This window comes from Chiloscyllium plagiosum, chromosome 10 (genome assembly GCF_004010195.1).
Source record: "Chiloscyllium plagiosum isolate BGI_BamShark_2017 chromosome 10, ASM401019v2, whole genome shotgun sequence".
Taxonomy (NCBI): Eukaryota; Metazoa; Chordata; class Chondrichthyes; order Orectolobiformes; family Hemiscylliidae; genus Chiloscyllium; species Chiloscyllium plagiosum.
The window spans coordinates 16920041-16941994 of record NC_057719.1 but is presented as its reverse complement, the minus strand read 5'-3'; the positions used below and the strand labels follow the sequence as shown (position 1 = coordinate 16941994).

At 39.9% G+C, this 21954-nt stretch overlaps 1 protein-coding gene across 3 annotated transcripts in view; it reads right to left on the bottom strand.

The window, feature by feature from the left end:
* setd3 (SET domain containing 3, actin histidine methyltransferase) overlaps window positions 1–21954 on the bottom strand; it is a 160747-nt gene that overhangs the window by 10554 nt on the left and 128239 nt on the right. For all 3 annotated transcript variants that reach the window (XM_043697136.1, XM_043697138.1, XM_043697137.1), the window contains exons 7-11: window positions 21419–21477; window positions 16566–16680; window positions 14764–14838; window positions 9893–10059; window positions 5328–5413 (exon numbers count right to left, since the gene is read on the bottom strand). In XM_043697136.1, the coding sequence (XP_043553071.1) occupies window positions 5328–5413; window positions 9893–10059; window positions 14764–14838; window positions 16566–16680; window positions 21419–21477 (502 nt within the window). The remainder of the gene's footprint in view (window positions 1–5327; window positions 5414–9892; window positions 10060–14763; window positions 14839–16565; window positions 16681–21418; window positions 21478–21954) is intronic.

Below are 21954 nucleotides of genomic sequence, written 5' to 3'. Positions count from 1 at the left end.
TATAAAACTTTGGTTAGACTGCACTTGGAATACTGCGTCCAGTTCTGGTCGCCCTGTTATAGGAAAGATGTGGATGCTTTGGAGAGGGTTCAGAGGAGGTTTACCAGGATGCTGCCTGGACTGGAGGGCTTATCTTATGAAGAGAGGTTGACTGAGCTCGGACTTTTTTCATTGGAGAAAAGGAGGAGGAGAGGGGACCTAATTGAGGTATACAAGATAATGAGAGGCATAAATAGAGTCGATAGCCAGAGACTATTTCCCAGGGCAGAAATGACTAATATGAGGGGTCATAGTTTTATGCTGGTTGGAGGAAAGTATAGAGGGATGTCAGAGGCGGGTTCTTTACACAGAGTTGTGAGAGCATGGAATGCGATGCCAGCAGCAGTTGTGGAAGCATGGTCATTGGGGACATTTAAGAGACTACTGGACATGCATATGGTCACAGAAATTTGAGGGTGCATACATGAGGATCAGTGGTCGGCACAACATCGTGGGCTGAAGGGCCTGTTCTGTGCTGTGCTGAAGGGCCTATTCTATGTTCTATATGGATAGGATAAATAGACAAAGTCTTTTCCCTGGGGTCGGGGAGTCCAGAACTAGACGGCATAGGTCTAGGGTGAGAGGGGAAAGATATAAAAGAGACCTAAGGGGCAACTTTTTCACGCAGAGGGTGGTACGTGTATGGAATGAGCTGCCAGAGGATGTAGTGGAGGCTGGTACAATTGCAACATTTAAGAGGCATTTGGATGGGTACATGAATAGGAAGGGTTTGGAGGGGTATGAGCCGGGTGCTGGCAGGTGGGACTAGATTTGATTGGGATACCTGATCGGCATGGACAGGTCGGACCGAAGGGTCTGTTTCCATGCTGTACATCTTGATGACTCTGTGTTACAGCTGTACAGGACATTGGTGAGGCTACATTTAGAATACTGCATTCAGTTCTGGTCTCTCTGCTTTAGGAAGGACGTTGTTAAACTTGAAATGGTTCAGAAAAGATTTATAAGGATTGGAGGGTTTGAGCTACAGGGAAAGGCTGAATAGGCTGGTGCTTTTTTCCCTGTGGCATGGGAGGCTGAGGGATGATGTTATTGTGGTTTATAAAATCATGAGGAACATGTAAGGGTGAATAGCCAAGGCCTGTTTTCCAGGGTAGGGGAGTCCAAAACTAGAGGAGGATAAGTTTAAGGTGAGAGAAGAAAGATTTAAAAGGGACCTGGGGGAAACTTTATCACACATAGGGTGGTACGTATATGGAATGAGCAGCCTCTGGAATTAGTTACAATTATAACATTTAAAAGGCATTTGGTTGGGTACATGAATTGGAAGGGTTTACAGGGATATGGGCAAATGGGATTAGATCATTTTAGGATACCTAGTCGGCATAGTTGGGTTGGACCGAAGAATCTGTTTGCATGCCGGATAACTAGGTGATCCCTTACTCTAATTTACGGTTCTGACCTAGACGTTCCCACAACCTTTCCACATCTAATCTGTCAAGCACTTAAGAATCTTATATGCTTCAATATGGTATCCATTCCTTCTTCTAAATGCCAATGAGTACATTCAACCTACTCAGGTTCTCCATGAGACCATCCCTCCCAATCCAGAATCAACCTACTGAGCCTTTTTTGCCTGCCTCCAATGCTTATATCTTTCCTTTGATAAGGGATAACTACTGTTCAAAGGTATTTCAGGGTGCCCTGAAGTTGTGACCTTTGACTTCGTTAAACACAATGAAATGGTTAAAAATAATGAAAAAAGTATGTCATTATATTGGAACAGGCCTGCTGTACCTCTAGGGATCACATTGCAATCCACCCTAATGAGATTGACACAGAACATCATGTAATCAGGAAATAAGACCTTGTTTAGCCATACATGTGAAATCAATTTATCTCCTTGAAATGTGTTGATTAATTAATCGTCATACATTAGCAAATCTGAGTTTGCGAAGGTTGCACTTCATACATAGGAATGCAGAAATGCAGGCAGTATCAATTTCCAGCATGTTCTGTTGAATCTTGTAGCTTTCTCAAGTATTCTAATTTAAATCTAATTGTGACTTAAGAAGACGGACTAGAAAATCATTAGAATTTAGCTAATCTCTGATTTTCAAACAGTTTAAATTTCCAATCGGACTCCCAGAATGATAGCATGACTTAGAGTTTAATTAAGAGACAAGTTGCTACCTTCTTAAAATGATGTAAAGATCCATTACAGTATATATAAATAAATTATTCCCTCTGGTGGGAGAATCCAGGACCACAGGGCAGAATGTTAAAATTGAGCTGGGTTACTTGGGCATGAAGCCATGATGTTCTTATTCGCTCAGGACAGAAGAAATCTAAAATCCAATTTTTGTGGACGTTGAGTCAATTGAAAGTTTTAAAATGTAGAGTGATGGATTTCTGTTGGATAATGACCTCAAAGGAGAAAGAACAAAAGATAAATAGAGCTGAGGTACAGATGAATTTTCATCCAATCGAATGGTAACAAAAGTTTGAGGGACTGAATGATTTAATCCTTTTCTCATGTATGGTAACCAACATGGATTCAGGAGAAGGAAAATCCTGCTTGTCCAGTTTTCTCAGCTTCTTTAAGGAAATAGCAAATGGGAACAAAGGGGAATCCTTAGATCTCCAAAAATGATTGGAAAATGTGCCTCCTGATCAGATATTAGTCAAAGTCCAGTTTTGAATATAAAAACTAGATGGAGGATAAAAACTTGTGAGCATTTCTTAATGGAATTACATTGGCTGCTGGGTTGGAAGACAGCAATGAGTGGGATGCCCGAGTTCTGATACCAACACAGCTTTTCATTTAATTAAATGGAAGATTGAGAATCAGTGTACAAAATGGTAGTAATTGTTGAGGATACCAACTTGGAAGGGTTAATGGAATAAGAGGAATGGCAGAGCAAGTTGTCCAAAATGAGCATGTGGCTGCATAAAATTTAACACAAATAAATATAATCTGTACACAGAACAGATAAATAATACACTTTCACTCTGTCATTGAAATACTTTTTTCATACAGCACCTTTCACAGTTTGGAGGTTCCTAACAACACCGTTGGTGTCCCTATATTCCAAAAACAAAGTGCAGCTGTTCAAGAAGATAGTCTACACCACCTTCTCCAGGGTAATTACAGATGGGCAGTAAATGCTGGCCCACCCAGTGACACCCAAAACCCACAAATAAAAATTCCTCAAGAGGTCTTACTTAACTTCTCAGCAAATAAGGCACTTTTGAAGTATTTGATTTGATTTATTATTGTCATACGTATCTAGGTACATGAAAAGTTTTGCTTTGCTTGCACTACAGACATGTCATACCATTATGGTAACAGAACAGAAGGAAGAATACAATGTTATGGCTACAGAGGTGCATGGAGAGCAAGATCAACATTAAATTTAAAATTTGAGAGGTCCATTCATAAGATTAATGATAGTGGTGAAGAAGCTGTTCTTGAACTGTACTACATTGTGCAATTTGAACATAGCAAGATCCCAGAAAAAGCATAAGGAATGGTTTGCTCCAAGAAAGTTATGAAGATCCGATCTTTATGACGATACAAATTTAACTAATTAAATATCCTGGTTAAGTGATCCAGAAAAGTGGTTAGTCAACATGACTGACAATCATGCTCACTGTACAATTCCAACTTTTGACTATTATGATTTGTCTCACTAACATGAGAAAACAATTATTAAGTAGGTCCTATTTAAAATCATGAATAAACAACCAACATGCTGGTGGTCCAAGGAGTACGCAGTGAACATTATTCCACCATTTGCTGGAGCCCTCCACGGTTCTGCTGTCATGCTCCAGCAGAAAAGAAGGCTTATACAGAGAAGCTAACTCAAAGCTGCAAAAACAATTCATTACCTATACACTATTTTGGTATCTCTGCTAAATAACCTTTTAACCTTTGTCTATCAAAAGAAACAAAAAAAGTTATTTTCATAGCAAGCACACCATTATAAAAAATAAACATTTTCACAGCAAAGTCACTTCCTTCATTAAATTTGCTTTTAAAATCGCAAAGCAATACTGCAGAGAACATTTTTTATTTTCATTTGATCAACAAGTTTGTCCTGCGATCTTGTAATACAGCAACCTTTTAATTATCTTTGTCAGTTTAATTGACATAACATTTATCATCAGTGTGGTATGTACTCTTACATGAATGCTGATTGAATTCACATGATGTACCATGTATGTTATTAAATCTCTACATCAACAATCCAACATAAATTGCTGGAAAATGCATCAAATACCATGTCGAAAAGAAATGCCCTTTAACTCCAATTGTGCAAGCAATTGAGAAGGTGACATGGCTTTAGTGGGTGGAAGACGACACTTTGACAAAGTTTGAGAAAATCTAGCTACATGGAATCACCTTACAGTAAAGTAGGGGTGAATTGAATAACCAGTTAATGACATATAAATTTGGACACAAGTGCTTGCTTTCTGATGCTTACTGGCCTAAAAACAGCATAAAATAACAAATCACTTTGATAGTAAAAAACAAACAGACAAGCCAGAAAAGACCTATCAAATCTGCCTCATACAGTAAGTCCAGAACATCATGGCTCAATACTTAAAAAGACTTCTTCCCTTACTTATGCAATAAATATTGTTACTTATCTTAAGAGAAACATTGGGGGTAAGCATTACAGAGAGAACTTTTCACCAATGAAATTTAATGTGCCTAACTTTACAGGAAAAGCTCACAATATGTCAAAAACAAAGAACAATCAAGGTGCACAAGACTGGATTGCATAAATCTCTAGAAAGCTTTTTATTTGGGGATGGGGTGATAAAGAGATAACATTTGCAGGAAAAATGACAATATTAATCGCAGTTCTCAATACACCGAAGTGACAAATCAAGGTAGCCTTTTAACAATTACAGTAAAGGCAATAAATAAAAGCGTTTGCCATCCCTAATGCTGACCTAGTATTACTTAGGACAGTCTGAGAAATAGCAAAAGATACAGTCATTGATGACTGGAATAAATTATGTGGAAGAGGAGACAGAAGTGAGCAAGAACATCATTATACATCCACAGCAGATTGCATGCTGGCCAATGTCCACAAAGCCATGCATCAGCAGCAAATCCAAAACCTAGTAATTGGTATAGATAGTCACAAATAACTTCTCATGAATGATCTCCCTTTAGGGCTTTGTAATAAACAGCTGAGGTTCTTCTCTTGCAGTTCAAAGGAGTAATTTTAGCCCTTTGGGATTACTGACCCACAATCTTTTTAATTAATATCCACCCCCTTCGAAAAACAAAAAAAAAAATGGGGAAAAAGTTTCACCTTCACTCATGCAGAAGACACGGAGGAAAGCCAACAGCTGGGCCGAAATAGGAGGTTCACCGCAGTGCAAGGCAAATACACTGGACCTAACAGAAACACATATACACTGGAGTCAGTCTGTCAGAATGATCTCAACAAGAGCTTCAACAAGCATGTAACCGCATTGAAGCGGAATTGTCATTACACAACTAAAATCAGGAAATTACCCAGCAATTTTTAAATAATAGTTTTAAGCTGATAGAATAAAATGAACAGCAAGTGGCCACAGATGAAAAGATTCCTTGATAACAACCTATTCTGATTAAGCAGCACCAATGATAGATCAGTTTCAACCCTTATGATTCCCAATAAATGTGCACCAATTGTACGTGGGACCATTAGATAAGGAGGATCATGCATCAGTTCGAATAAGTTTTTACCCATCTGTATTAACAAATGTTAACTTGAATGGAGTGGATAATGAATAGTCGATTTCCTGATCTTCCAGCATGTATGTCCTGCTCAGGCAGCACAAAACGTGTGAAACTATCTTCACGATTACTGATCATTAACCTTTTAAAAGTTGCTTCCTTTTTCCACGAAGAGTGCTGCTCACTCTTCCTTCTCTGTTCCATGCATCTATTTTCAGTTGGGTGATGGAAAAGGTCTGTCAAAGACTTAGTTAAACCAAGTAGAAAGTATCATATATGAAGTTCTCAGCATTCAAGGATAATGGTCATGAACTAAGGTGGAAAAGAAATTGTTTATGGCTACACTACACTAATTATAGTAGCTTTAAATTTGACAGCTGTTTTGTACACAGATATTTTCGAGGAGAAAGTGAGGTCTGCAGATGCTGGAGATCAAAGTTGAAACTTTATTGCTGGAACCGCACAGCAGGTCAGGCAGCATCCAGGGAACAGGAGATTCGACGTTTCGGGCACAGGCCCTTCTTCCTGAAGAAGGGCCTGTGCCCGAAACGTCGAATCTCCTGTTCCCTGGATGCTGCCTGACCTGCTGTGCGGTTCCAGCAATAAAGTTTCAACTGTACACAGATATTACCTGACTAACCTGTTCAGAGATGTTATGACATATCTCTGGAGCAGGTGGGACTTGAACCTTGGCCTTCTGGCTTAGAGCTAGGAAAACTACCTAATCCACTTGTACCATTAAGCATATGCAGCATATTTTGCACCCATGAAAAGACAGCATCAAACCAATTAGATTTGATATATTTTCTAAACAACCTGGTCAGAGAGGTTATAACACACCCTTTGACTAGGTGAGTTTTGAATCTGGGCCCCAAAAGCTGTCTACTGATATTTTCTAATTGACCTATTCAAACATGTTATTTACACACCAATAGAGCAAGTGGAATTTAATCCTGGGCTTCCTAGATCAGAGGTGAAGACACCACCATTATGTCAAAAAACACTAATACTTGTCAGCAGACATGTTTTTAATTAACCTATTCTTATGTGCTATGACACTCTTCTGGAACTGATGGGACTTGAACCCTGGGTTTCCTGGCTCATAGGTAGGGACACTATCATTGCACCACAGGAACTGTATAACTTGTCTACACTCTTATGTTGCGTACCCATTTTAGGTGGTGCTGAAATTTCTGGAGAGGGGAGTCTTCATGTCCCTGTGTTGATTTGAAGTCAATTGGTTAATAAACTTTCACCTGCTTTCAACTGCAACAAGTCTCAGAAATTAATTTTTGAGCAGCTATTTTTAAAGCACTTAAAAATACTGTCATCTAAGTCAAAACACCTTTCAAAACATTTTATTTTACATTTGATTATCTCACTGATACTTTAAACAATGTGACTCTGGTGAGAAAAGACATGATTGATTCCACTTAAGTCGCTCTTTCAATTCTATCTTTATCATGCTGTCTTCATAAGCCATTCAAAATGTTTGTGAATGTGAGTAGGGTAGCAGAGGGCACTTTATATGCTCTCACTGTTAATTAGCATTATAAACTGAGGTGATGGTACATTAGATTTCTACACCGAAGTTGCAATGTATTTAACAAATGAACAGTTCTGTCAAAGAAAACGTGTTCTGCTAAATTCTTAGAACAGAATTCTTGTTGTGCTAAATGCAACACACCTTTTGCTGACTAATAGTTCTTAAAAGGCTTTAGGGATCATTTCTGGATAATATGCAGCTAGTGAGTGAGAATTTCAATCAATAGTAAACTCATTGAACTGCTCCCATTTGTTCTTTAATTGTAGCAGGAGAAAGTGATCTCCAGCATCTGCAGTCCTCAGAGTCGGGAAATGTGGCGCTGGAAAAGCACAGCGGGTCAGGTAGCATCCAAGGATCAGGAGGATCGACGTTTTGGGCATAAGCCACACATTTTGACTTTAATTGTAGCAGCCACGGACCAAGAGGAGATAATTGTGGTTGCCTCTGAACGTGATAAAATATGTTGTTGGGCTCGGATTGGGTGAGGGGGCTGCACCCTTCATTACTATTTTAGTACTGTTTGAATAGCTTGACTATTTCACACTGACAGAGGGGCACAGACTGAGTCTAGAGTTGGGTGAAGAAAGAGTAGGAATTTTCAGGGAAGTAGAAACTATATTCTAAATGTCAACCTACAAAAAAACTACATTTACCATGTCAAAGCTTCAAGTCAATTTAGTTGATACACTGCAGCTTATTATCTTAAGTTTTAAATGGAAAATAGTTTTGTCCCTTCAATCTACATGTTTTGGCACTTTTGTTAACAGAATTTCATGTCACCTGTTCAAAGAATACCAAAATAACAATAAAGGATATGTTCTCTCACACCTATTCTGGCCAAACATATTTTATCATGTCGAGATGCAACCACAATTATTTCCTCTTTGTTTGTGGCTGCCACAATTAAAGGTGAAGGAAACAATTCTATGAGTTAGCTACTGGTTGAGAAGCCTACCCCTAGCTGAATACTTTCCAGAAATCACAGATGCACCGGCCTTTTTCCATTTAAGAAAAAACAATGGAAAGAACCTCACAGGCCACATTTAGTGAGGGCCTTAAGTCCTGAAAGACAGGGTACTTCATTAAAAGGGAAAACTCAAAAATGTAGCATTAAAACAAGTCTTTATCTGAATTACTTTGCGTTGTGTATGGGGTATAACATAAGGAGTTGCATGAATAACAATAAAAGGGGAAAATAACATTTTATCTTGTGTGAGAAAAGAGTGATGATTGGTTGGTAAGTGGTTTCTCATTAGAAGCGGTATTGCCATAGAAAGTGCACCAGTTAAATGATGACTCATAGTTAAGTGTCAAACTCTGTCTAAATTTAACCTTGGTAGGTTGACTCTGATTGCCCTGGGGAATAAACCAATGCCTTGACCAGAAAAAAAAAGTCATAGAGTTGAACTAGATTGGGTTGGGATATCTGGTCGGCGTGGACAGGTTGGACCAAGGGTCTGTTTCTGTGCTGTACATCTCTTTGACTCTATGTACAGTACGGAAACAGACCCTTTGGTCCAACTTGTCCATGCCGACCAGATATCCCAACCCAATCTAGTCTCCGCTGCCAGCACCCGGCCCACATCCTTCCAAACCCTTCCTATTCATATACCCATCCAGATGCCTGTTAAATGTTGCAATTGTACCAGCCTCCACCATTTCCTCTGGCAGCTCATTCCAGACACATACCACCCTCTGCGTGAAAACATTGCCTCTAAGGTCTCTTTTGTATCTTTCCCCTCTCACCCTAAACCAATGCCCTCTAGTTTTAGATTCCCCCAACCCAGGGAAAAGATTTTGTCTATTTATCCTATCCATGCCACTCATGATTTTATAAATATCTATAAGGTCACTCCTCAGCCTCCAATGCTCCAGGGAAAACAGCCCTAGCCTATTCAACCTTTCCCTATAGGTTAGATCCTTCTGGCAACATCCTTGTAAATTTTTTCTGAACCGTTTCAAGTTTCGTAACGTCTTTCCAATAGCTGTCATCTATTTTGGTAAGTTGAAACAGGTGGATGCGTGCACACGTTCTTTCTGTCTGCAAAGAACAAAGGCCCTGCGTATTGCTATATGTAGCTTCTAGCAGATGCAAGGTCACCATGCTGCATGCCCAATTGACAATCTTGTATATATTAAGAGACAAGACCCTGCTCTTCGCAGGCAGAAAGAATATAGACACACTTTACATGTGTTAAACTTGACAAAGTAGGCAACCATTTTCTCATTCATTTGGGCAACCATTCTCTGGTCCATTTCTTTGATCAAGATATTGCCCTATCAGGGTCAAAATGCTGATTTAAATTTTAAAAAATGGTAGCCATCATGTTAATGGTGCATTCTTCACGGCAATCCACCTGTGAACCAATCAACACTCCCTTTTTAAACAATACAAGAAAAATTCCTTTTCCATTGCAAATGCCTTGTTGAGTGCAAGTTGAAAAACTTTTAACAATATGTGCCATTTTTCCACCAATACCTGTGTTCTGGACAACCAAATGCTGATTAATAATATCTGTTCATTAATTCCTGAAGAAATGGCAGAATTCACTTGTTGGCAATTGGCCTTGGAATGGGAAGTGAAATGGATGAAAATTCAAAATACTTACGTTGGTATGCCAGCACGAGCTAAAACTTCTGCTTTCATAGCATAAAGACGGTCACTTTTACTCACTCCCAGCTTTATTTTCACTCTGTCGTGCGAATTATTATCAAAGAAAAATCCATTATGTATCACAAACTCAGCATTGGAACGAGTTCCATAGAAAATATAGATCTGAAAGATTCAAATATAAAATATTAAATCAACACAAATTGACCAGGAAAGTAACTGTAAACCCTCTTAAGTCACAGTTGCTAATGATCCTGCTTTTTGCAGATGTATACTTTAACAGAGTACTGAGAATGCCTCCTCTAAGAGGATTGAGTCCTGGCAGTATCAGCTTAGTTTGTCAGTGTAATTTTCGAAGCTATTCAGGGATTTCCTATGTGAAACAAAGGAACAGGCGTTGGTCATTTAGTCTCTCAAGCCTGTTCTGCCATTCAGAAGGACGATGTCTGATTTATGACTGAACTCAGTGTGCCTGCTATTTCTGGATGTTTGTTAATACCTTTGGATAGCAAAATTCTATCCATCTTAGTTTTAAAAGTAATATTTGATCACTTGAGCACCAATCACCAAGTGTTTTCTAATATTACTCCTGAAGATCAGTCTCTAAGTTTTAAACCATACTCTTTAGCAGCAGAAATAGTTTCACCCTATGTCCTCTATCTGCTCTTCTCCATACCTGAAAAAAACTTTCTGTAAATTATCCTTTAACATTTTATGTTTCTGGATTATAATCCTAGTTTGCATAGTTTTCTATATAATTTAATCCTTGGAATCCTGGCTATCGCTCTGGTAAATCTATCCTACTTCCCATCTCTACAAATTTTCCAGGGTCTGATGCCCAGAATTGCTCAGAATTTTCCAGAGAGTCTAACTATTGTTTCGTGAAGCTAAAACATGACTCCTATTTCCAGTACTCTAGTTCTTTAGATATGAAGGCTGACATCCATTAGCCTTTTTGACTATGTTCTTAGCTGTTGGAGACAATTTTAATAAACTATACACATGGATATCCATCCTTTGGACTTCCACTACTACTAACCTTTAGTCATTCAAAAAAGTATCTGTTCTCTCCTTTAAGGTCCAAAGTCGAAGTTGTCACATTTGTCAACAGCGAAATCCATTTGCCTCAGTTTACCACATTCAGTTGGTCTATTAATATCTATAATTTTAGCTTCCATTTTAACTGCTTATAATGCCATATAATTTGTGTCAGTGTCATGGGTATTTTCAACCTGTTGCACTGAGCATCCCAGATTGATGTCACAGGAGCCAGGATCAAGTGCTAGACAGTCAAGGTCATCCAGATTTTCAAGAAAAGCAAATGATAGGAATCTCAGTCTGACCATAAAAATGAAATCCTCGAAATAAGAGGATTCGGAAGTTTGATGCTCTGAAAGCAAGGCTTCCTGAGCAGTGGGTCATGATCTCCAATTCGGTTTGCTGATGAAATTTGGGGATTCCGACCCCCAACCCTGTAATAATGGCTGTGAAGTGTAATAGGATTCAGAAGTGCTAAACGTGGGGCCAAGTACCTTGTCAATCTTGAGATACTCAGTGCCCACTGCTGCCAATCTGATGCAGACCATCCCCATGGACAGATTCATCTGCAGTGACTGCCATTATTCCGAACAACAGCCATTATTGGCCCATTACGATGAGCCAGAGTCAATGTGCCTCCTTTCTTCTTGCCTGCCTCATGCCCTGGATAGCTCTGTCAGAGACTGCTGGATTCTGCTCTCTGGTGAGTTTGACATGGCTGTAAAAATGGCTCCTTCTCCCCGCAAACGTGATAGGTGTGTGTGTGTGCGCGTGTGTGAGAAAGAGAGAGAGAGAGAGAGAGCGAATGAGACTGTAAGTGAGTGAGAGACAGAGTGTGTAATGAAGTAGTTTGACAAAAAGTGAGTGTAAAAAGAACAGTGAGGCGTAAGAAGGAAAGACAGCATGTGAGGAAGTGAACTGTGCTACATGCTAATACCTGCTCATAAACTCAATTCCCAGTCTCACTTGGGGACCCGAAAACCTTTAATCTTTCAAATGAAATCATAGGAGGAATAATTTTGGATAAATTGTCTCAAAGTGCATTTTTTTTTACAACATACAAATATAAAGCAATGTAGAACATCTGCCCATTTAGTTGGAATTAAATGACATTATTCAAAGAAGAACAGGAGAATTCTCGTTTGTGTTCTGGTCAATATTTATCCCTTTGCCAACACTTAAAACAGAATTCTGCTGAAAGGTGACAATTTGAAATATGAAGTCTTTTCTTTCGACACTGATACTGCCTGAACTGATGAGTATTTCCAGCATTTTGTGTTTTCATACCCAAATTGGATGATGTGGTAGTTTATTTCATTGAAGTTTATGAGGCTTTGCCATGTTTTCTACAATAGTGTCGATGGTCATTCTTAACTGTCTAAGTAATGATGGGTTTTGAATGAGTTAAAATTTCACCATTTATTTCTTAGACATACATTTCAAACGTACTTCATTGGGCTCTAAATTGCATCAGACATCCTAGGTCATGAGATATAATTGCAAGTTCTTTCTTTTCTTTAATGAGCTTGTACTAAATTCCTTTGCACGCTATTTTAAAATTTAAAACAAACAGATTCACACTTGCGTAAAAATGGCATAGGAAGGCAATATAATTACATTCAGCATTTGTATATGAACATAATTGTTCTAACCTTATGAGCAGAAATTTGCTGAGGATTCACAAATTCCAAACCAAAAGGTGGTTAACAAATTCCAAAGAAATACATAAAAAAATACTAAATCAATGAAACCAATCACCTAAATAGGAAGTGACAGATGACATGCTATAAATCCAATTCAAGTTTTCTTTGCGTCAATGCACTGGAGTTTATCAGCTTGCAATACTCATGAGTTAGCAAACTAACCAATTCTTAAGGAGTTGTAAGTTTTACTAATACTTTACAGGATTCTTTACAGTTAATTTAGCAAAGTACACCAAAGTCAGCCTGCGGTTCCCCCCCCACGTCCCCCAACTCTTGCTCTGCCCCAATTTACAATTTGACATATTTCAATGACCTTGAAAAGCATCTGGGTTTGTCATTATCCAGCTTTAGTCCCAATTTACTTTCACATCCTCTTTATGCATTGGAGAAAAATTGTAAATGGTAAAGCAGTCTTAAAGAAAATCAAAAACACAATCAAGAATGCCTAAACAACCTGAAAAATTGGATGAAGTCATGAATAGGATTAAAATTAGCAGCAAGTTCAAAGGAACTGGCTAAATCCTTATATTTTAAAAACCCAAAGACTCAGTTATCCTACTATGGGACTTGGGGTGTGACTCTTTTTTTTAAGGTGTTGGAGACAATACAACATGCAGTCAACAGAGCTGTGGGGTATTATGAGAACAGTGTCAACAAGTAACGTGGGGCATAAGGGAGCAATTGATTGCATGAGTATGTTTATTGCTTAGTTTCCAAGGCCTTTATCATGGCTTTATAGTTTGCAAGGGGATGCTGCAGAGATCCAGAGAAGAAGGGCCCGAGAGTAATTAATACTATTTGATTTTCACAGCAACCTAAGGATTAATCCGGAGGAAAGATCACAGAAGCGCTTCACAGGAGGCTCCCAAGCACTGAGGATGTCACCTAGACAGGGGACGAAACATCTGCAACACAAATTCCCAGCTCGGCGAACAGAACCACAACAACGAGCACCCGAGCTACAAATCTTTTCACAAACTTTGAAGGGTTTAATTTAAAGGGGTTAGTCATGGAAAGAGAAGTCAAGACTGTGGAGTGTTCCTCCTATGTTATGTGAGAAGTTGTCACAGTTTTAGTATCCAGCACCACAATGATCTTCACCCACAGCTCCCAGAAGCTCAGGTGTCAGCTTTGGACATTGTGGAGCAGGCACAAGGCTAGGAGTATCATGGATAACATGTGCAGGGAGGTGGTTACACTGCAGGCAAAGACTGTCTAGGTGAGGAGGAAATGAATGGATGACCACTAGGCAGAGAAAACAGATTAAGCAGCTAGTGCAGGAAATTCTCCTGGCTATTTCCCTACAAAACAGATATATTGCTTTGGATACCGTTTTTGGTGGGGGGGGGGGCGTCAGTGGAAAATAACAACAGCCAAATTTGTTGAACCACGTTTGACTCTATCGCACGGGAGATAAGGACAAGTGTGAGAATGCTATTCTAATAGGCAATTTCAATACAGGGAAATAGGCAGATGTTTTTGTGGCTGAAAATGAGACTCCAGAATGGTATTTTGCCTCCGGAGCGCTACGGTCAATGATGTATTGGAGTAAAGACAGAACATCCCGGAGTGGGAGGATGAACAGTTAGCAGTTATGATGTACATCGGTGTCAAAAATATAAATTAAGAAAAGGCATGAGGACTTAAAAGCAGAAAAATTGGAAGTTAAAACCAAGACCTCAAAGGTAACGATCTCAGAACCAGGTAGGTAATACGATTTCACTGAAATTACTGTTTTCCTTGTTCTATTTAAGAAGCAAGTACTACTAACGGGCAGCACGGTGGCACAGTGGCTACCTCACAGCGCCAGAGACCCAGGTTCAATTCCCACCTCAGGCAACTGACTGTGTGGAGTTTGCACATTCTCCCAGTGTCTGCGTGGGTGCTCCGGTTTCCTCCCACAGTCCAAAGATGTGCAGGTTAGGTGAATTGGCCATGCTAAATTGCCCATATAGTGTTGGGTGAGGGGGGTAAATGTAGGGGAATGGGTCTGGGTGCTCCTCGGAGGGTCAGTGTGGACTTGTTGAGCCAAAGGGCCTGTTTCCACACTAAGTAATCTAAACTACAATAATGAAACTGTTGATGCTTACAAAACCTTCTTGAAGCATGAAAATAAAACTTTGATCACCTGATCTTCAGCTTTATAATCCTGCAAAGCGACACATTCACACCGATCATCCTCCAGATTGTAACCAGTTGTAATCTATATTAAAAAAAATTAAGGTGAGACAGGCATGCAATCCGGATGCTACATGGCCTTGGGTCTGAAGAAAAGCAGTTTGTGTAAAGCAGCAGCTTAAAGCAAAGATGGAATTTCTTCTCCCTTTGCCTTTTGGTAAAGGTGACACAAAATCACAGTTTACACATTCTAAAAACAAAATTTCCATGCAATTTTTGCACTCTCGTGTTTTCATTAACCATTTATCATCCAATCACAATGAGTCTCTTTTCTCTATACAGAAAAAGAGCGTCAGGAAACTATTTTTCACTATTATGTAAATGGTCAGATAACTTGGATTTTAAAGGTATCCCGAGTCAATTGTTTCTTTTTTTGGGGGGGGGGGTTTGCACATGCTTACCAGTGATAATTTCTCTACTGATTAATCCAAAATCTGCCTAGATATTTTCCTAAGCAACAGGTTCAGAGATGTTTAGGGCGGCACGGTGGCTCAGTGGTTAGCACTGTTGCCTCACAGCACCAGGGTCCCAGGTTCGATTCCAGCCGCGGGCGACTGTCTGTGTGGAGTGTGCACATTCTCCCTGTGTCTGCATGGGTTTCCTCTGGGTATTCTGGTTTCCTCCCACAGTCCAAAGATGTGCAGGTCAGGTGAATTGGCCACGCTAAATTGCCCATAGTGTTAGATGCATTAGTCAGAGGGAAATGGGTCTGGGTGGGTTACTCTTCGGAGGGTCAGTGTGGATTTGTTGGGCCGAAGGGCCTGTTTCCACACTGTAGGGAATCTAACCTAATCATGTGACAATGCACCTTTGGAGCAGGTGACACTTGAACCCAGTCCTCCTGGCTCAGAGGTAGGGTCAGTGCTTATGCGCCATAAAACACTTTGTAGCTCTTCATTGACAGATATTTTCTGATCATTACTACAGACCACTGAAGCAGGAGAGATTTGAAACCAAGTCTACTAGCTCAAAGCTAGAGACACTACCACTCCACAACAAGGGCGCCTGAAGCTATTCCCTGATAGATATTTTTTAATTAACTTGTTCAGAGACATTATGACACACCTTTGGAGCAGGTGGAACATGAACGCAGGCCTTCTGGAAGGTTGTTGTTATTCAGTGGTAGTGTTCTTACTTCTGAACAAGGAGGCCGGGATTCAAGTTGTACCTGCTCCAAAGTTGTGTAGTAGCCTATGACTGAAAAGATGACTGGCAGGTCAGAAGTAATTCAGTGATAGTTTATCTGCACTGACCTTTCTTACCTGACAGATCAGAACCAGTTGGCCAATTTTGAGGTATCAGCTGATACAAGAGTATGCCATTCAGTCACTTGAGCCTAGTCTAGCATGGTTGATCTGAATCTCAATTCCATTTGTCTGCCTTACACCTATAACTCTTGACATCTTTATCCCTAATGAATATCTTTGTTCTAATTTTAAGATGTTATCCTTTTGTTCTTCAGTGGACCATACTGAATCCAAGAAAAGACAATATTCATAAAAAAAACTTCACAGGTGAGATAGCTAAACATTCGCATCGCTGGATGTGGCTGTGGGAAAGTTTGTGGCAATGGACATTTGATAACTGAGGATCTAACAGGCAGGCCACCACTTACTGTTATTTTGAAAAGTCAATGCCTGAGCTGCTTTGTCATTGGGTTACTTCCTGGAAGCTACAGAAATATAACGGCAGTTGCTCAATTGAGAGTGAACTTTAGAACCTGCCAAAAAAAACCTGTAGGCTTTCACTCACCAAGCCATTGGTGTGGTTACACATATCCCACAGAGGTATAAGAGCCAAAGTGACCCGGGAACCGTCTTCAGTTGGAATTTGGTTCTGGCGTGTCATGACAGAAGAGACAGCCCATCTGCAATGAAACCAAAAATGGCGTAGTTATGGAATTGGAAAGCAAGTACATATTCTTAAGTATAAGGATATGGGCATGAACTTTATACCCCCTTGCCAGCAAATTCGAAAGATCGGGAAGGAGGGGTGAGTGTAACATCCATTATTATCTTGCTCATATTTCCACCCTGCCATATTACCTGAAATCACATAGGGAGAAGTATCAGATATTGTAGTCTAATTGGAGGCCACACAGGGCCTCAGACAAGAATTTTACACAGCTATGCTATGGAAACCTATGCCATGAAGAAAGGTCTCGAATATTTAACTGTGCGGGCAAGGGGCTTGGGAGTATGGAGGGAATTTGTGGGTATCCTGGGCTCACTGAAGGTCCTTCACATATAACTCTTTTCCACTCTTTGCTGAGGATCTTTAACCGAGACGTACCCCCCAGGGCTCCTCAGCATGGGGAAATATTTGTCGTCCCAGCAATAGCCATGCCTCCTGGCTGATACTGCTGGAACTATAGAGTGGCTCACTCTCCGATTAGCTGCACATCTCTAATATGGAACTTCCTTCTGTGATTGGGGTGGAACTTAAAGCATTTAAGTAGTACTCACTAATTTTTCCTATAAATCAATGATTGGAAGTACCTTAAGATGAGAGGAGAGTTCCTGGACTCAAAGGGCTGTGAATCCTTGGAATTCTGAAATGCCAGAGGGCTGTACATACTCAGCTGTTGAATATACTTAAGACAGAAATAGACAGATTTTGGAAACCTTGCTGGGAGACCCGGACCATGCTGTCCAGAGCAGCTGGGGACAAGCAATATATACTGGCCGAGCTAGTAATATCCACAACTCATCAAAGGATTAAGGAAAAACTCAAGGAATCAAATGACATAGAGTTGTTGGTGCAGCAAAGTAAGGTACATGATCAGCCACAATCTCACAGAATGGTACAGCAGACTTGTGGGTGGGGCAGGTGTATGTGGAATAAGGCAATAAGGCCTACTCTTGCCATGTAAAAACCTATTTTTGGTCCCCTCTCACTGTTTTTCTCTACTGGCTGTGAAACTAAGTCAGCTAACACCCTTGCATTTATCTCCCCAGGTAGCTTTCTGCTAATTTAGTTAAAATCACATGACTTGCATGATGTACATATTGTGTGCAGTTTTGGTCTTCTTATCTGAGGAAGGCTGTTCTGGCCATTGAGAAAGTGCAATGAAGGTTTAACAGCCTGATTCTTGTGATGGCAGGGTTGACACATGAAGAGAGACTGAATCAGTTAGGAATATACTCACTGGAAGTTTAGAAGAATGAGCAGGGTTCTCATAGAAACCTAAAAAACAAATTCCAGCAGGACTGGACAGGAAGGATGTTCCGTATGACCGGGGCAGGCCAGGACCAGGGGTCACAGTCTAAAGATATGGGGTAGGATTTCTAGGACTGATACACCCAGGGAGTAGTGAGCCTGTGGAATTTTATGTCACAGAAAGCAGTTAGGGTCAAAGAATTGACTGTTTTCAAGAAGGAATGAGTTGCAGTTCAAAGAGATCAAAGCGGTAATAGGCTACTAAGTTGGATGATCAGTAATGAGCATATGAATGGCACAGCAGGCATGAACGGCCAAATGGCCTACTCCTGCTCCTATTTTCCATGTGCTGATGCTGTTTGGAACTCACTGTTCAACATGACATTCTGGCCTTAAATAAAAGTCAGACCTTCACAGAACTGAACTGAAATCCATTCTTCCTCCACTTTGCAACAACAGTTGTTGCCAAACTACCATATGGTGAGGTGCAGACCTTACAGAAAAATAACACATGGCAAGATTCAACATGGAAGAATCTACAGACAATGGTAAAAGCATTACAGACCAGATAAGAGAGATGCTGCAGCAGTAAGGTGAAGCACACCCTGGAGGGGAGAAGGAGAATGACTGACCCCATGGCAGGTACAGACTACATCACCCGGCGATGGTCTATGTAAGAAATCCCAAGTTCAGTTGGAGAACAAATGGATGTCAAATACTCTGTGAATAAAAGTTAAAATCTTTGGGGAGTGAAGAATTTTTAAATAAAACTATGCAGTATTACAGGCTATGAAAATGAAAAGTATGTACAGTACTGACAGCTCAAATTGAGCATTGCTGCAATAGGAACAGGCACCATGAGGCATGACTACAGCAAGGGTAATCAAGGACTATAAAAAAGGAATTTACCCAAGGTCGCAGAACTAGGGACACTGCAAAGCCAGAATTAGAAAGTCACAAAGGGGCAGATTAGAAGCCTAAGTACCACTGGTCTAAGAGAAGAAAAATGTTAGGAGCTTTTAGTAAGACATGAAAAAACAGGAGGTCCTTCACTGAAGCCACATTAACGGTACAAAACATTTAATTAAACTGTGGGAGCTGGAATAATCCAGAGAAAGTGTGAAAGACAGAAATCATTATTAGAGCCACAGAAAGTTTAAGAAGCTGGATTCATCTGCCGCTGAAGTTGTTTTCTGCCCAGTTCATTTAGTAAAACCCAATGCTTAAAATGGGAATCAAAAAGAGAAATTGCTGGAAAAGCTTAGCAGATCTGGCAGCATATGTGGAGAGAAATCAAGAATTAACATTTTGGGTGCAGTGAGTCTTCTTCAAAACTCTGAGGAAGGTTTTGAGGAAGAGTCACTGGATCCCGAAATGTTAATTCTTGACTTCTCTCAATAGGTGCTGCCAGATTTGCTGAGCTTTTCTAGTAATTTCTGTTTTTGTTTCAGCATCTGTAGTTCTTTTGGTTTTTATTTAAAATGAGAATGTTTTTGATTAAAAGCTGTAGTCAGCGAGATTCATTCAGTAAGGTTGTTAGAGAAACAGGAATAATTTATTAAGGGCAGGAACAGTGGGCTTGAAGCTACAAAGAGACGGCATAGCTTGAAGGGAAAGCATCCTCTACTTGGCCACAAAATGATGGAAAAAGCTCCAGCAGTACTGCTTTCACTGCAAAATAACATCATTTTCAGTAAGGGAAATAAATAATCCTATTATTGTTGACACTGCTGATACATCTTTGTCAGATTTAGTACAATCAAAAGAGGACCTGATTCCAGAGAAAGCCATTCAGATTGAGAGAGTGAAGCAGAATTCCAGAAGCAACGAATCCGGAGAAGATCAACCTTGGCAGAGTTGATCAGCATTTTACGATTTTGAATGACTTGTTATTCCAGCTTCATTTTGGGAAGATGTCCTGGAGAAATTGTACCAGGGACACCTGGGGATCACCAAGTGCAGAACCAGACCTTGATCAGAAATGTGGTGGCCTAAGATCTTCAAAGACATTGAAGATCTTGTATGTGGTGGTGAAATCCATTAACATACTTAATTGGCAGAAATAGTGTTGCTGGAGAAAGATGGGATAATGGCAAATATAATTCTACACACAAATGTATAAAACTAAATGAGGAAAATACTAAGGGAGGGGTGCTGGGAGGAGATGTGTATGGTCTAAAAGGGTTGATACTGAGGATTGCAAAAATTACACCCACAAATATGATTTCATATGGTCTGGAGGGTAGCTTAGAATCTCACAGATGTCTGAGTATTGAAGTCCTCTTCATAATCTACATAACAATGTCCATCATATTAAAGTTTGCTAACTTACAATTAACTACTAGTTGAAAGTCTGTTTGAGTTGAACCAGGAAACAGTTTTCCTTTACTACACTAAACCAAGCAGCTGCTGTAGATCCCTATACTTAAAGAGAATGGTGAGGTGCAGACTTGGTTTAGCAGCACATACAGCAGATAGTATTTTGCTGTTTGACTCCTGCTCATAGTTGTCTTACGTGCAAAGAAAGCCACCTGGAGTACCAACTTTGGAAGATGTCTGCACTACAAACATATCAGACACGTGCTAAGAGAGACGTGAAGGATAAACTCAAAAAGAAATAGTTGTACTCAGATGAGAAGTCAAAGTTCAATATGGCATTAGTTGAAACCTTTCTCAGTCTTGGAAATCCCATGGGTACAATTGTTCTCATCTTGTTTGATCGGTGTTCAATAAAGAAAAGCTCCCTCATCATCAGTGCATACATCGTCTATGATAAACTCAGTTTTTATTTTAGATGTTTAGCCATCAGGTATTCATGAAACATTCAACCACAACAAAGTGCATTAAAAGTTTGAACTCAATCAATATTCCGGAGAGGAACTATTGTTGCATAAACTTCAGGACTGTCTTGGAATGTCGAGGAATTAAAGATTAATGTCCTACTGTGAGAATTGTAACAGAAAATTTATATGGATAATAAATAAAAGCGTGCACCTATTTACTCATTTTGAACACTTTTTCTGTTAGTTACAAAACCACTGAGTGGAGCAGTGGAAGCTGGAGTTTGAGAGATGAAACTTTAGTGACAAATAAGACCAAATGAATATGTCTCCTTGCACAGATGTGTCTTCACTAAACTGTCAAATCTTAGAAATATTTCTCACTACATTGAATAAGAAGCTGTACTTGGATAAAGTACTTTGGGATTTTTTTTTGAAAACTGCAACAGTTCACTTCCTCAATCTCAGAGCATTTAAGTCAGTACATTTTATATCTTAAAGGAGATGGACTGCAAATATGTTGGGGTTCCCATTATTAAAATGAAGGACCAACTTAATGCATAAGCTGCAGATCACATTTGACAACAGTATTTCAAATTGCTAGGCAAAGAAAATAGAAATTTCCTTTTTCAAATTCTTCTTTCAACATTTTCATTACATACGAACCTGTAGTCATCAAAGGTGAAGGATTCCTTCAAGGGCAGTTTACTAGCATTCGGATGGGTCTGGAACACAAAATGTTGAAATAGGGAAATGTTGCAATGTGGGGGGACGTGGGGAGAGGGGGAAGGAGGAGAGAAAGAGAGGGATTCAGAAAAAGAGACAGTGAGACAGAGGAGGGAAAAGAGGCATAAAACAAGAGAATGGGAAGGGAAAAAAGGGAAAAAAAAAAACACACAAGTCAGTCAGCAGAATGTTATTACTTAGCAGCCTAACAGATACTAACAAGAGCCAAATGAAGCAAGAGGAGTCCAGCCGAGCTACGGCAGGATCATCATGCCATAATGCTCCCATACATCACTGTCAACTTAATTTGTTGTGCCCAGCAGCTGTCATAAATCTGCTCCATCAACTCCTGCAAGCAGAACCCACCAGCAATACAAAATAAAACTTAGGGCCTGTGACAGTAACGCAATCTGCTGCCAACAAGTCCTTCATCAGCCTACCGAATGTCACCTCTTTTCCAAAATGTTCACTTGTTG